At 51.7% G+C, this 14,717-nt stretch overlaps 1 protein-coding gene across 9 annotated transcripts in view; it reads left to right on the top strand.

The window, feature by feature from the left end:
* The window catches only part of CLEC16A (C-type lectin domain containing 16A), a 210,302-nt gene that overhangs the window by 46,046 nt on the left and 149,539 nt on the right, over positions 1 to 14,717 (top strand). For all 9 annotated transcript variants that reach the window (XM_051847427.2, XM_051847426.2, XM_051847428.2 and 6 more), the window contains one exon: positions 12,457 to 12,688. In XM_051847427.2, the coding sequence (XP_051703387.1) occupies positions 12,457 to 12,688 (232 nt within the window). The remainder of the gene's footprint in view (positions 1 to 12,456; positions 12,689 to 14,717) is intronic.

Here is a 14,717-nt window from a genome sequence, read left to right as displayed (position 1 = left end):
ATGCTGGCCACGGCTCTCTGCGTGACGCCTGTCGTCTGTAGTAGCTGGACCCTCGGCCTCGCAGAATACTCCCCCAGGACTAACAAAGGAGCAGCCTTGCTCCTCTGGACGTTTGCAGGTTCAGAGCCTTCACGGTGGCCTCGGGGCCGCGCTGCTGCTGCAGGGCCGTCTTCCCAGCCTGGGCTTGCATCTGACAGCCGTGGGGTCTCCTGCGTACAGAGTGCGTCAGGCCGTCTAGCACCCCTTCCAACCAGGATTAGAGTTCCCGTTTGCCCTCTGGTGGCCCCCAGCTTATCAGTGCTGGTTGGAAGCACAGAGTCTTCTTCCTGGAAGCACGGAACCTCTGGGAGAGGGTTTATGTGAAGACTGACGGGAAACAGACTTCTCTAAGCCAGGGGCCTTCGCTGACCAGTCTCAAACACTCCCACAGAAGAGTTGGAACTGGGTGTATTTTCCCTTTCTGTGCGCAGTTGTGGTCTCTCCTCTAATCCCTCGATGAATTTACAGCTCGGAGGCACCATTACCACCTTCGTAAGTATTGAGTACGGCTGTGTGCATCTAGGAAGGTTTGAGAGAATACAAGAAAATCCAGAGGGTAGCATGTTCAACCCGTCAAGGAGGCATCGTTAGCTTGGAAGCAGGTGCCTGTCCCTGTCTCCAGGAGCAGAAGGTGTGCTGGACAGCTGCTGGGAGCCCCTGTAGTGAGGCTTTTGAAGGGAGTAGTCTGTGGCCAGGGCCACGGGGGACCAAGCCTCCAGGCCAGGATGCTGCACCTGCTCTGGCACCGAGGGAGGGGTCAGGCCTTTAGAATCACCACCTCTTGGAGGAGCCAGTAGGGAAGAGCAGAGCTGCCACAGTGGGCAGGGCCGCGGGTAATAGAGGAGGCTGTGACAGACACAGGATGAGACAGCGTTGTGGTGTGAGTGGTGTAAACCCCTCTGCCCACTGGGGACCGTCCCTACTCTCCATGAACTATCCGTGACTTCTTCCAGGTTTGGGCTAAAATCAGGAAATGGAGGGTGGGGACGAACGAGGCACCCACCACTCCTGGTGCCTGTGCCCTGGGGCATTGCTGGTTTTCCTTACCAGGCTGGCCTTTTGTGACTTTCATCCAGACTTAGAGTTACTGAATCGGGGTTAACAATTTATCGGTACCTGCCATTTGCCAGGCACTGTTCTGGACCCTGGAGATGCATCAGTGAATTAAACAAATAGCCCTGACCCCTGGGAGCCTCTGATCAGACAGGGGAACAGTAACAGTAAGCATTATCACGTGTTAGATTTGAGAAGCTCTAGAAACGTTGAGCAGAGAAGGGACAAAGGGACCTGGGGCAGCATGTCGAGGCTTAGGTGGGTACACGTCTTAATAAGGTGGCCAGGGTTGGCCTCACTGAGAAGGAGCTTAGGCCTGAAACACAGAGGTGACTGGAAGAAGAGCATTTTGGATAAAAAGAACAGGCAGTGCAAAGGCCCTGAGGCAGGATGGTGTCTAGAATGTTGGAGGACTGGCAAGGAGCAGTGTGTCAAGGAGGCAGAAAGGAAGAGATGGGGTTAGTGAGGGGGCGAGGGGCCGAGGCGTGTGGAGCCTGCGGGCCGTCGGGGGCCTCGGGCGTTGATGCTGAGGCAGAGAGGGCCCTCCCTGTCTGTTTCCCAGTGCTCAGCATGGTTCTTACAGCACACATTGATGGTCTAGAGGTCGAATCTCAGAGGGGGAAGCTGTGCGTGTCTAATAAGCCACGGAGATCCAGACTGGGTTATTGCCAGCGTCCTCGAGCCAGGAGACCTGGCTGTGCTTGGGGAAGCTTCACCTGGAGCAGAGGCCACGGGGGGCCTGTAGGTGGGTGCCAAGGGGCCTCTCTGTTCACTTCCTGGAGCCCCTTTCTGTTTCTTGGCACTCCGCAGATCTGACACCAGTGAGGCGGCATTGGCCTAATGGTGTGCGTCACGCGTCTCTCGCCTGCACCCCAGGTGATTCGCAAGCAGGTCCGGCTGCCTGGGCGCGGGTGCCCGCTGGCCGCTGCTGTTAGGTAGATGCTCACGGCCTCGTTTCAGGAGAGCCTCCTGGGAGTCTCCAGATAAGCATGGGGACAAACTGACAGCCTCATAGGCAGAGACGAGAAAGCTAACATTACAGGGCTTTTTATTCGCTCAGATGATGTTGTTCTGAGTGACACTTGAGTTACAGATGGTCATTCCCTGTAAGAGCAGCGCCTGTCTGCTGAGCGCAGGCTGCCTGGCTCACCCTCTGCACTCCCTGCTGCAAGTATTTACTGGGCACCCACACGCTGCGGGCAGGCGCCGAGCTGGCCACAGGGGATTCGGAATGAACAAGACGCATGTCCCTGTCCAGACAGCCTCTCAGGGACAGACAATAAACAAATGTGTCCACACAGGTTTCAGATGGAATCTGGGAAGGAGCCGGGAGGTGCTGGTGCAGGAGTGGACCTTGTGTTTGAGAACTGCCCGGCTGGAGCCAGCCCTGCTGAGGGTGGGGCTGGGCAGGGAGGAAAGCTAGGAAAAGGGTGAGTCAAAGACTCGCCTGGAACCCTCTGGCTGTGTGGTCAGAAGAGATGGTGGCTCCTTATGAGGGGGCCTTGCTCCTTTTAGAACAGATGGGCCTGCCTCTTTGTTGCCTTTGCCTCATCCCCTAATCATCCTCACCCTGAGAGCCAGAGGGTGGTACCATCATGCTCTGCCCAGGGGGAAACCAGGGCTTCCAGGAGGGAAATGGCCATCCTGTTGGCATCGAAGGAGTCCAGCCGCATCCCATGATCCCCCTGTTCTGTTTCCTTCATCACTGCCTGCAATGACAGGCACTTCCAGGCTTTACATTTGTGCTTATTTCAAAGGCAGAGCAACAGAGAGAGACAGCCAGGAATCTTCCATCTGCTGTTTTACTGCCCAGATGCCCATCACAGCCAGGGCTGGGCCAGGCCAAAGCCAGGAGCCTAGAACTCCTTTTCAATTTCCTACATGGGTGGCAAGGACCCAAGGCTTGAGCTGTTACCTGCTGCTTCTGAGGGTGTGAATTAACAGGAAGCCGGATGGAAAGCAGAAAAATCAGAACTCAAACCCAGACTGTCTGATATAAGATGTGTGTGACCCACTGCACCAAGTCTTCCAGTCATTTCCAGTTTAGTGTGTGTGCTGGGGATCATAGTTCTGGACTGGATGATTTAGATACCAGAATTCACTATCTTATGTGGGATTATAAAATACAGTTAGAAAAAAGAAAAAGCTCTTCCCAAAGAAATACCACAGGGGGCTGATGCTTGTGGTGCACCGGGTAAAGCTGCTACCACTTGCAACGCCAGCATTCCGATGGGTGCCAGTTCATATCCCAGCTGCACCACTTCCAGTCCCGTATTTATTAGCCAGTGACTGAATGCCAGAGACGGTGCCAGACGTGGTGGTAGGTGTTGAGAGGAACAGAAAAGATGGCTGGAGTGTAGAAGGCGAGGGAGGCCAAGCTGGCCTGTTGCAGCCACTGGAGGTTGATTTCCCAGGAGAAATCGCAGCACGGTCTCGAGGGTGGTGGCTGCTTGTCTCAGAACTCGAGCGCCGAGCGTGAGCATGCTTCACCTCCAGCTGCCAGTCCTGGGAGCTCTGAGAGTGAGGTCTGATTCCAGACAAATGGGCGTTGTCTTGGTTCATGCCTCTGCAGCTGCAGCGCCCCCTGATAATGGGCCCGTTGGTAGAGAAGGATGCCACGCCATTCTTGTTCATCGAAGAGGCCTGCTACCTCTTCATGTTTCCCGCTCGATCTGTTCTGTTTCCCATTACATTTGGCAGAGTTAGCAAATCGCCTTGCTGATGTGGTTGGGACTGTGCACTCCGGATGCATGTTCGGGCTGTGGCTCAGCAGCCCCCGGTACTCAGGGTTCGGCATACATCTCGCACCCATGCATGACCCTGGTGTTTGTTCCCTCTGATGTTTGTCGCTGATCCTCCCACCCTGAAATGAGCGTAAGTTCTCTCTGCTGGCGTCTTCCCTTCGCAGCCAGTTGGAAAGCTGTGTGCTGCAGTGCTGTCGGTTACAGTTGGTGCCAACTCGGGCCACTGTGTCTCCTGTGACATTTAGACTGTGCACAGGAGATACAAATTTGACGTGATGACATGTTGTGGAAGCAGCATCACTGGCAGGTCAGAGGGCTACCTAATGAGTGATGCGTAACCCGTCACCTAGCTTTTGTTCCACAGAGCGACCTGCTTCCCCGAGGAATATGTCACCGGAGGGGCTTAGTCTTATGCCAGTCCTTCAGGAAGCTGGTCCCATGCTGGGAGGCACTGAGCGTGGGAGGGAGCGAGTGGTTACCACGTGTGCACCGTGCTGGTCTTCCTGGAGTCAGATCATGGCTCTGCCTGTTGCTGGGGGATGGCCCTGGGCAGTGCTTGTGCTGTGTAGTGCCCTCCCCTTTGGGTTCTTGAGAGAATAAAGTAAGATGATGTAAATAAAGTGCCCAGAACTGTGCGGTCACATTCCAGGGGCTCACGTGTTCCTGATGGTTGCTACAACTGGAAAGCATACCCAGAAAATGGGCTACCTCTTGGTACCTCCTAGCAGCTCTGTGACCCTGCTAAGCTCCCCGTGCCTCCCCGGTGCCACCATCAGTCCTGTGGGAACCTTTTTCTCCCAGCATGTGCCTGGGCTGTGCTGTGGCACACGGCGGCACTGTCTCTGCCCTTCCCCAGCGCTGTGGCATTGTCATCGGTGCTCAGGGGGGGAATAGGCCAGCAGGGGTCTCCGCTGAAGGGGTCTCCGGTGAACACAGCTCTCCTGGTCGTTCATTTGCTCCTACCTTGTGTTTGGGGCATTACCAAAGTCTGCCTCAATTGAAAATCCTCTGGGTCAACTTGCTTTTTGAATTGAGGGTTAACAAATGTGATAAAGGACATAACAGTGTAGTAATCTTAGGCGTACTGCTTGATGATTTTGCCCATGTGATTGTACTGTGTGTAATTTGGGTCGTTATAAAGAACACGTCTAGCATCCCATGCAGTGCCTCAGTGTGTAACTAGTACCCTCTCACCCCCCAAGATCGTCACCGTTTGGCCTAGCAGTTGAGACCCCTGCATCCTTTATCAGAGTACTTGGATTTGTCGCCTGACTCCAGCTCCTGACTCTAGCCTCCTGTTAACGTGCACTCTGGGACACAGCAATGATGGGCTGAAGTGATTGGTCCCTGCCACCCACATGGAAGACATGGACTGAGTTCCCACCTCCCAGCCCTGGCCTGGCCCAGTCCCAGCCGTTGTGGACATTTAAATAATGAACCAGTAGATGTGGGATTGCTAGTTTGCTCTCTCTGTCTCTCAAGTAATTTTTTTTTAAATTTTGGTTTTTAAAAGTTTTGGTGAGATAAACATAGCATAAAAACTTACCATCTTTTGGGGCCGGCTCCTGGTGTAGTAAAGTAAGCTTCTGCCTGTGGTGCTGGCATTGGTTCATGTGCTGGCTGCTCCTGTTTCGATGCAGCTCTCTGCTATGGCCTAGGAAAGCAGTGGAAGATGGTCCAAGGACTTGGGCCCCTGCACCTGCGTGGAAGACTCAGAAGAAGCTCCTGGCCCTTGGCTTTGGATCAGGCAAGCTCTGGCCATTGTGGCCATTTGGGGAGTGAACCAACAAGATGGAAGACTTCTCTCTCCATCTCTTCCTCTCTGTCTGTAACTCTACCTCTCAAATAAATGAATAAATCTTTAAAAGAAAATTACCATCTTTTTTTTTTTTTTTTCTTGAAAGGGAGTAAGAGAGAGAGTAAGGTCTTCCATCTGCTGCTTCACTCCCCAGATGGCCATAACGGCCAGTGCTGAGCCAGGCCGAAGCCAGGAGCCAGGAGCTTCTTCCAAGTTTCCCACATGGGTGCCAGAGGCCCAAACAATTGGGCCATCTTTCGCTGCTTTTCCCAGGCTATTAGCAGGGATCTGATTGTAAGTGGAACAGCCAGGACACAGAGCAGCATCCGTATGGGATGTGGGTATTGTAGGCAACAGATTCACCTGCTATGCCACAACACTGGCCTGAAAATTTACCCTCCTAACCACTTTAAAATGTGTAGCTTAGTGACATTAACTGCATTCTTTAAAGGGATTTTTACACTTACATGGTACTGATAATACTTTTCTTGGTGTAAAACAACTGAATGATGTGAAGCAGTTAGAGTAGAAAGTGAAAGTTCCCCCAACCTCAGTATCGTTCTGAAGGGGAACCACTGTTCTCGGTTCGTGTGTCCTTCTAGATCTTTCTCTGTATTTTCATGTAAATACCTATCAACTCTGGAACACATGACGTACATACACGTCTGTGTCTGCACTCCATCCACAGTTTTGTTCCCTAACTATTCACTGAATCGTTGATTGATTGCTCGGCTGCAGCCCGTGTCCAGGTCTTTCTCAGCTGTGTACACAGACCTTGTGCAAGACCCCTGCGTGATCTCCGTGCTGTCCGTGGTGCTGCCTTACCACCTCCACGCAGCAGTCCCTCCCGACCTGTGACTGCCCTTGAAGAGCTCAGATTCCCCTTTCCCTGAGAGGCCTTAGTCATCGCTGACCCCGGGGTATTCTGCTTCCCTGGAGTATTTGACTGCTGAAGCAAGCTGGGAGCAGAGCCTTAGGTTGAGGGGCAAGGCCAAGGAGGGCAGCATTAGCCAGCGGGCAGCTGCAGACACTTCACTGGGAGCCCTCAGGGCACCCTGAAATCCCACTGTCAACCCTTCGCTGGCCTTCACCCCAGAAGCCACCCCAAAGGTCCAGCCACAAAGCTCAGGGTCCCACTAAGTTTTCTACTTAGGTATCTGCTGAGCTACTGCAGTGGGCAGGGGCCCTCCTACTCCAGCCCCCCCCCCCCCCCCCAGCTACTGGCAAAGCCTGAACTTGTGGCGTTTGGGAAACGAGGGGCTTGTCTCTATCATGCTTTCCTCTTGGACATGCACTGTGCTCTTTCTCTATGAGAAGAAACACCCAGAGGCCTTTGGGTTTTCAGCACGTTTATTTATTTAAGATTGAGAGTTACAGACAGAGACAAAGAGAAAGGTCTTCCATGCACACTGGTTCACTCTCCAAAATGTTTGGCCACAGTGGCCGGAGCTGAGCTGATCCAGAGCCAGGAGCCAGGAGCCCCCTCCTGGGCTCCCCTGCAGGTGCAGGGGGAGAGCTCTTGGGCTGTCTTCCATCGCCTTCCCAGGCCACAGGCAGAGAGCTGGATCGGAAGAGGAGTAGTCGGATATACACCGGCACCCAAATGGGATGCCCTCGCCTCAGGCGGAGGCTCAGCCCACTGCGCCACAGCGCTGGCCCCAGCGTTTGGATGTTTGGCTCTGAAATGGGCTTCCCCACTCTGTTTAGTTTCATTGAGCTTGCTCTTTAACTTTGCCAAGTCAGCTCCTGAGAGTGTTAGGCGGTGTTTCCCCCTCCCTCCGTTCTTTCCTCCTTTCACTTTGTTCCATCTTTCACTTCTGATATGCAACAGTGCACGTATTCATCCCGCAGCGCGGGCTTAGTGGGCAGCCTGCTGGGCCCCTGCCCTGGGCTCCGCAGTGCGGTGCTGCGGGCACAGTGTGGGGGAGATGGACAGGGACGCGCATCCTGGCCACCCTCAGCTGGAATGGCCGGAATTGTGCAGTGGGAGGCTGGCAGCCTGAAGGTTTGACTGGAGAACAGGAACGGTCCTGTGGCTGCCATTTCCCAGCCAGGTTCTCCCAGCTTCTCCATAATGCCTGGGATTCTGATGTTAGCATCAAGAAAAAAGGCAGATGTCTTAAGTAAAAAAGAATCAAAAGACAAAAATGGTCTGTAACCCAATGTCCAGACCTCTGTTGAATTTTTTTTTAAAGTTAATACATGGGTGGGGCTAGCACCCTGGCGCAGCAGGTTAATCCTTTGCCTGCGGCGCTGGAATCCCATATGGGTGCTGGTTCTAGTCCCGGCTGCCCCCCTTCCAATCCAGCTCTCTGCTGTGGCCTGGGAAGGCAGTAGAGGATGGCCCAAGTCCTTGGGACCCTGTACCTGTGTGGGAGACCGGGAGGAAGCACCTGGCTCCTGGCTTCAGATTGGTGCAGCTCCAGCTGTTGCAGCCATCTGGGGAGTGAACCAATGGAAGGAAGACCTCTCTCTCTCTCTCTCTGTCTGTCTGTCTCTCTCTCTCTCTGTAACTCTACCTCTTAAATAAATAAATAAAATCTTAAAAAAAAATAAAGTTAATACATGGGGGGCTGGTACTGTGGTATAGTAGGCTAAGCATCTCCTGCAGCCCTGGCATCCTGTGTGGGCACCAGGTCATATCCTGGCTACTCCACTTCTGATCCAGCTCCCACTTGAAGGCTTGGGAAAGCAGTAGAAGATGGCCCAAATGCTTGGACCCTGCACCTGCATGGGACACCCAGAAGAAGCTCCTGGCTTCGGATTGGCCTAGCTCCAGTAGTTGCAGCCATTTTGGGGAGTGAACCAGTGGATGGGAGATCTCTCTCTGTCTCCCCCTCTGTTATTCTGCCTTTCAAGCGAATAAATAAATCTTTTTTTTAAAGTTAATATGTATGCATGATTAGACATTTCAAACCAATTGGAAAAGTACAAAATAATAAATACACATACTTGTGTGCACACAAGTGCCTGGGCCTGCTTTCTTTCCCCAAAGATGAGATGCTAAAACATACATGTGCATTTTTCCAGGAAAAGTTGACTTCATACCACCACGTGTAGCCTTTGAAAAGCTTTACCTGAAAGGCCCTGTGGTATGCTTGGTTCTTGCTTTTCCATCCTGGTGGTTGTTTTTATATCCATATATCTAGGAATATGAAGGTCAAAGGCTTTTTTTTTTTTTAAAGACTTTTATATTTTTTTGAAAGTCAGAGTTACACAGAGAAGGAGAGGCAGAGAGAGAGAGAGAGATCGATCTTCCATATGCTGGTTCACTCCCCAATTGGCCACATAGGCTGGAGCTGCACTGATTCAAAGCCAGGAGCCAGGAGCTTCTTCCAGGACTCCCACATGGGTGCAGGGGCCCAAGCACTTGGGCCATCTTCCATTGCTTTCTGAGGCCATTAGCAGAAAGCTGGATCAGAAGAGGAGCAGCTGGGACTGGAACCGGTGCCTGTTGTGGGATGCTGGCACTGCAGACGGTGGCTTTACCTGCTACGCCATAGCACCGGCCCCGAGGCTTTTTAACATCTCTGTGGAATCCCACTGTATGGACTGATGGCCCCTGATTACCTAACCACTCCCCTGTCAATGGACATTTAGGTTATTTCCAGCTACTTACTGGATGGTTGCATTTTAAATGTTTGAAATTTCCCCAGTAAGCGTGTCCTTTCCCCCTCCCTATAAATGCCTGATCATTGAGAAAAGCAGATCCCTTTGGAAAATTGTTGTTGTTTTAAATCTGAGAGGCAGAGACACAGAGGGGACAGAGAGAACTCCCCTCTACTGGTTCACTCCCCAAGTGCCCACAATAGCCAGGGCTGGACCAGGGCCAAAGTCAGAAGCTGGGAACTCTATCTAGTCTCCCATGTTGATCATAAGGACCTCCCAGGGTCTGCATTAGAAGGAAGTGGGAGTTGGGAGCCACAGCGAGGAATCAAAACCAGGCCATATGATGTGGGACATGGACATCTTAACCATTAGGCTAAGCACTTGCCCCTTGGACGTTTTCTAATTCATTCCTACAGAGCTTTTCGGATGCAGGCAGGGAAAGGGAGGAAGGGAAGCAGGTGTTGGATCTGACTGTCCAGGCCCTGAAGAGCTTTGTGTCCATGTTTGGTTTTGGTTCTAGGAAGCCAGTTACCCGCTGTTTTAGACAAGGAACCTCAGGCTCAGAGGCTGGGGTCAGACCACTGTGACCTACCCTGGGCCCGAACACGTTTCACTTCCTCAGTTCTGCCAGTTGTCTTGTACATGTGAGTCCTTGTAGAGCTCAGGGAGGGGTATCTCCGTGCATCTGTGTGAATTCTAGTACCTTCTAACAAGGGGGCATTTAGCTCTCAGTTTTCTGTTTCTAAAAGCCTTAAAAAAAAAAAAAAAGAATTCATTTTCATTTTATTTGAAATGCAAAGAGAAACATAGAGTGATCTTCCATCAGCTGGGTCACCCCCCAGATGGCCGCAGCAGCTGCGTTTGGGCTGGGTCAAGGCCAGGCGCTTATAACTCCATCCAGGCCTCCCATGTAGGGGGCAGAGACCCAAGTACCTGAGCCATCACCTGCTGCCTCCCAGGGTGTGCATTAGCGGGGAGCTGGATCGGAAGACGAGAAGCTAAGACTCGAACATGGCACTCTGCTATGGGATGTGGCATGTTTCTGAAAGCCTTGATTAGTGTGGCATGCTTTAGGATTCCCTGGCGGTAGGCAGTGATGGGAGGGAGGGGGTGTTTCTGTCTTGGGACCCTCACTTCCTGGGCGTAGGTCCTTCAGCAGAGGATGGAGGGCAGCCAGGGCTGCACTTGGTCACACAGCCTCCTACGTTTGCTCTGATGGATGCTGTCTGTCACGCCCCACATCTTAGAAGTCTCCCATCTCTGGACCCTGGCTGGTTGGTGTCTGTAATCGCTATTAGGGTTTCCTACATAGTAGAATCATGTCTCAGTTTTTCTGTCGTTTTTGAATAATCTAAAGTGGGTAAATAAAAATTAATGTTTGAATTTATATGCTAATTTAGCTTTCAGTTGGGTTTTGTTTGAGCATTATTGAAATTAATCTGTGTTCTTTGAGCACATTCCACTTACTGGCAAAGTACCATGGCCCCCAGATTACAGTTGGTGGCTGCTGGGGGTGAACTCAGAAGATGGATCATCAGCATCAAGATAATGGAAAAGTTTATTTTCAGACTTTTTTAAAATGAGGAAATGATAACTGAGCATCATCCAGAGTATGGAAACAAAAACATCTCGGTCTGGATCCTGCCCCGAGCAAATGCGTTTTCTCTTGTCTTTGTTCCTTGCCATGCCTGGTCCGTTTGCATGTCTGTCCTTTGTTTTGGACTTGGGGCGAGCTTTGGTTCTGATTCTGTCTCTGCAGCTCAGGGTCCATGTGGCACTGGGGAAGTTGCTAACTCTTGGAGCCTCTCTGTTCTCAGCTGTAAAGTTTGTCATTGTTGTAAAGACTGAGGTTCCTGGGGCCGGTGCTCTGGCTCAGCGGGTGAACGCCCTGGCCTGCAGCGCCAGCATCCCATATGGGCACCAGTTCTAGTCCCAGCTGCTCCATTTCCAATCCAGCTCTCTGCTATGGCCTGGGAAAGCAGTAAGAAGATGGCCCAAGCCCTTGGGCCCCTGACCCACGTTTCATTTCATTTCATTTCCTATGCCCACTGTATAGCTTATTCTGTATACACAGCCAGTTGGAGGGAGCTGTGGCCTATGCCATGATGGATCTGGGACAAGTCCCCCCTGTTCTGTGGGTGACCTAGAGTGAGATTTTTCAGTAACAGGAGGCCCAGAAGAAGTTCCTGGGTCCTGGCTTTGGATCGGCTCAGCTCTCCCCGTTGCGGCCGATAGAGGAGTGAACCATTGGATGGAGGACCTCTCTCTCTGCCTCTCCTCTCTCTGTATAACTCTGACTTTCAAATAAATAAATACATCTTTTAAAAAGAAGACTGAGATTCTGCCGTATGGGACATGAACCGCGTGGGACACGGGGCTCCTTCATCACTCTTTGGAGTCTTTGATTTTCCAGGGATTAACTCCTTCCCTTGGGGCTGGTTAACTGTCAGTGCATTCCCGGAGCTTACCAGCTTCCCTTTCTGAAGAGAGCCACCATATGACTAAGTCTAGCATACCTGGCTCTTTGTTTTTAGTTATTCTTTAAAAAAATTTTTTTAAATTTATTTGAAAGAGATCATCTATCCACTTGTTCACTCTCCAGATGGTCACAAGAGCCAGGGCTGGGGCCAGGCTGAAGCCAGGAGCCAGGAGCACCATACTGTCCTCCCATGTGAATGGCAAGGCCCCGAGTACTTGGGCCTTACTTGGGCTTTCCCAGGTGCATGAGCACAAGGCTGTATCAGAAGCAGAGCACATGGGACCCTAACCAGCACCTGATATTGGATGCCAGCTTCGCAAGTGCAGGCTTAACTGGCTTCATCATAACACTGGTCCCTCTTTTCGTTTTTATTTTATTTGAAAGGAAAAAGCAGAGAGATGCAGACAGACACAAAGAGATTTTCCATTCACTTGCTCATTCTCCAAATGCCTACAATGCTGGGGCTCCTAGGCCAGAACCAGGAGCTTCATCTGGGTCTCCCACATGGGTGGCAGGGACCCAAGTACCTGAGCCGTCATCTGCTGCCTCTCTCAGTGTGTATTAACAGGAAGCTGGAGCTTGGCCTTGAACCAGGCAGTCCAGTATGGGATGTGAGTGTCCCAAGCAACAAATGCTGCTTAGCGATGAATTTCGTAGGCAGAAACTTGCAGTGAGCCTGATCATGTCCAGTGCAATTCCAGTGTTCATGTGTTGCTTTTGTTGGACTTCCCTAGGCCAAGCCCAGCATTCGGTGCTTCGTTAAACCCCCTGAGACACTTGAACGGTCCCTTGAGATGAACAAGCACAAGGGCAAGAGGCGGGTGCAAAAGAGACCCAATTACAAAAACGTTGGGGAGGAGGAAGACGAGGAGAAAGGGCCCACCGAGGATGCCCAGGAAGATGCCGAGAAGGCTAAAGGCACAGAGGGTGGTCCCGCAGGCGTGAAGACGAGTGGGGAGAGTGAAGGTGAGTACCCCCGTGAACACCCCCATGCCTGCCAGCCAGTGAGGCTGTGCTCTTGTCTGCCCTGACCTGCTGCCCCACGTGTGTCCAGTGGTGCTCTTTCATTTCCTATGCCCACTGTATAGCTTATTCTATATACACAGCCAGTTGGAGGGAGCTGTGGCCTATGCTATGATGGATCTGGGACAAGTCCCCCCCGTTCTGAGGGGAGTGAGATTTTTCAGTAACAGGAGGGCCACAGCAGTACCCACTCTGCAGTGTTACTGTGAGAATGATGTGAATCCACAGCATAAACCACTCACAATGTCTGACCCTTAGTCAAATGCTAATCAGTGTTCGTGGCTGCTGCTAGTTTTATTGTCATCATCTTTGTCCCTGTTGCTGCTGCTACTGTTCCTGATGACCTGGGATTATGATTTGTGTCCAACACAGTATGGAAAGAAAAGAGGGCCCACAGTTAGGGAAATTACTTGCTTTGCATCGATTATGTATTTTTGGAATCACATAATCAAGAGTGCTCCCTTAGATTCTTACAACAAGGTTTTTCTAAGTCTTATCTGTTTAGAGTGTGGTACACTTGTATGTGGTCATGAACATTCAGTAAACAGAATTACCCACGCCTCTTTTTGCTCTGGTCTGAGATATTTGGTTTGTGTTTTTTTTTCACCTCCTCCTTGAGATACTAGAAACTCCCTGAACTGGAGAGCTTTTGCTCTGGGATCAAGCAGACTTGAACTTTCCAGTTGGTTGTGTCATGGGCTGGGCTCACAGCCACACAGATGGGGTCTCTGGCTGTGGCCTCAAGGCACTAGGGTGTAGAGAGGTGATGGGGCGTGGATGCTAGGTGAAAGTGGAGCAGGGGGTTCTGGTTGCCCTGGGAGGGCCCAGCCACACCTCCTGGCTAGGCTTGGCTGTGCTGCACTCGGGCTGTGGGGAGCAGCACTTGTTGCCAGCTGGCCTTCTGGGCCTGGACTTGCCGGGGCTGCTCCGAAGCCGACTCTCCCTAGCCCACCAGCATGGCCTCTGGCGAGGCCCCAGTCCTGGACATCTGCAGCTGTAGCACAGAGCTGCCCACAGAATCAGTGAGTGTGGGTTCATTTGCCTGTGACTCTGCAGTCAGAACCCAGCCCAGCCCTGATCCCTGCTGGCCCAGTATGATTTTCTTAGCAGTATGTCAGTCAGTGACGCAATCCCATCTCAGTGCATGTGACCAGAACCTCTCTGTGCTACCACCGGGCCTCTTTGCAAGGCTGTCTCCAGTCTGCTTTACTCCTACTTAAAGTTAACAGTCAGCATGTTGGTTTTGGAATTCTCTTTTTGGTCTGGGAAACCTTTACCAACACATAGCTCTTTGGCGGGGAGGTGAGGGACAAACACAAGGTAATTCATACTTACTTCCTCATTTAGGTCATCTTGAATTTTTGTGTTAACGTAGGAGAAGTTTGTCTGCTGAAACCTTAGGTTTAGCTACCATGCAGCCACTCTGGGGGAGAAATGGGTGTCTTCCCCTTGGTGTGCACACTGTGTTCTCACCAATCTTGTTTTTGAAAGATGCTACCACTTTCATTCCAGTCCATTTAAGGGATGCTCTCTAACTAGGCTTTAGCCGTGACTAACAGCGTTCTGGACGGGGCAGCTTTGGCCCCAAAAGTGCAGTGCAGTTAAGCATCGGGTGGGCTAGTCCTAGCTCACAGGGGCTACAGACCAGCCTGGCGAGGCTGCTGTCAGTTCTGCCGGATGTGCAGCCCGGCTGCCCTGGGCAGGAGTCTAGGGGAGGACTTCCCGTCAGCTGCTCAAAGCAGATTTTCCAGGGCATCTACTTGGCCAGACCGTACCAAACAGGGCTGAAGAATTTCTCCAGAGGCTTTTTTGGGACAGCTGACACTGATTTCAGAGTTTGGCCAAGCATGGCTCCCAATGACCCCAGTGGCAGTTTTGGTTCTCTCCTAATTTCTTGAATTCATTTTTTCAAAATGTGATGGAGCTGTCATCTTCCCACACAGCCCACCATAAGCAAATGCGGTTTTCCCAG

This window comes from Oryctolagus cuniculus, chromosome 19, assembly GCF_964237555.1.
Source record: "Oryctolagus cuniculus chromosome 19, mOryCun1.1, whole genome shotgun sequence".
NCBI classification, from domain to species: Eukaryota; Metazoa; Chordata; class Mammalia; order Lagomorpha; family Leporidae; genus Oryctolagus; species Oryctolagus cuniculus.
The sequence above is the reverse complement of the archived record's forward strand: the minus strand, read 5'-3'. Positions and strand labels throughout refer to the sequence as shown.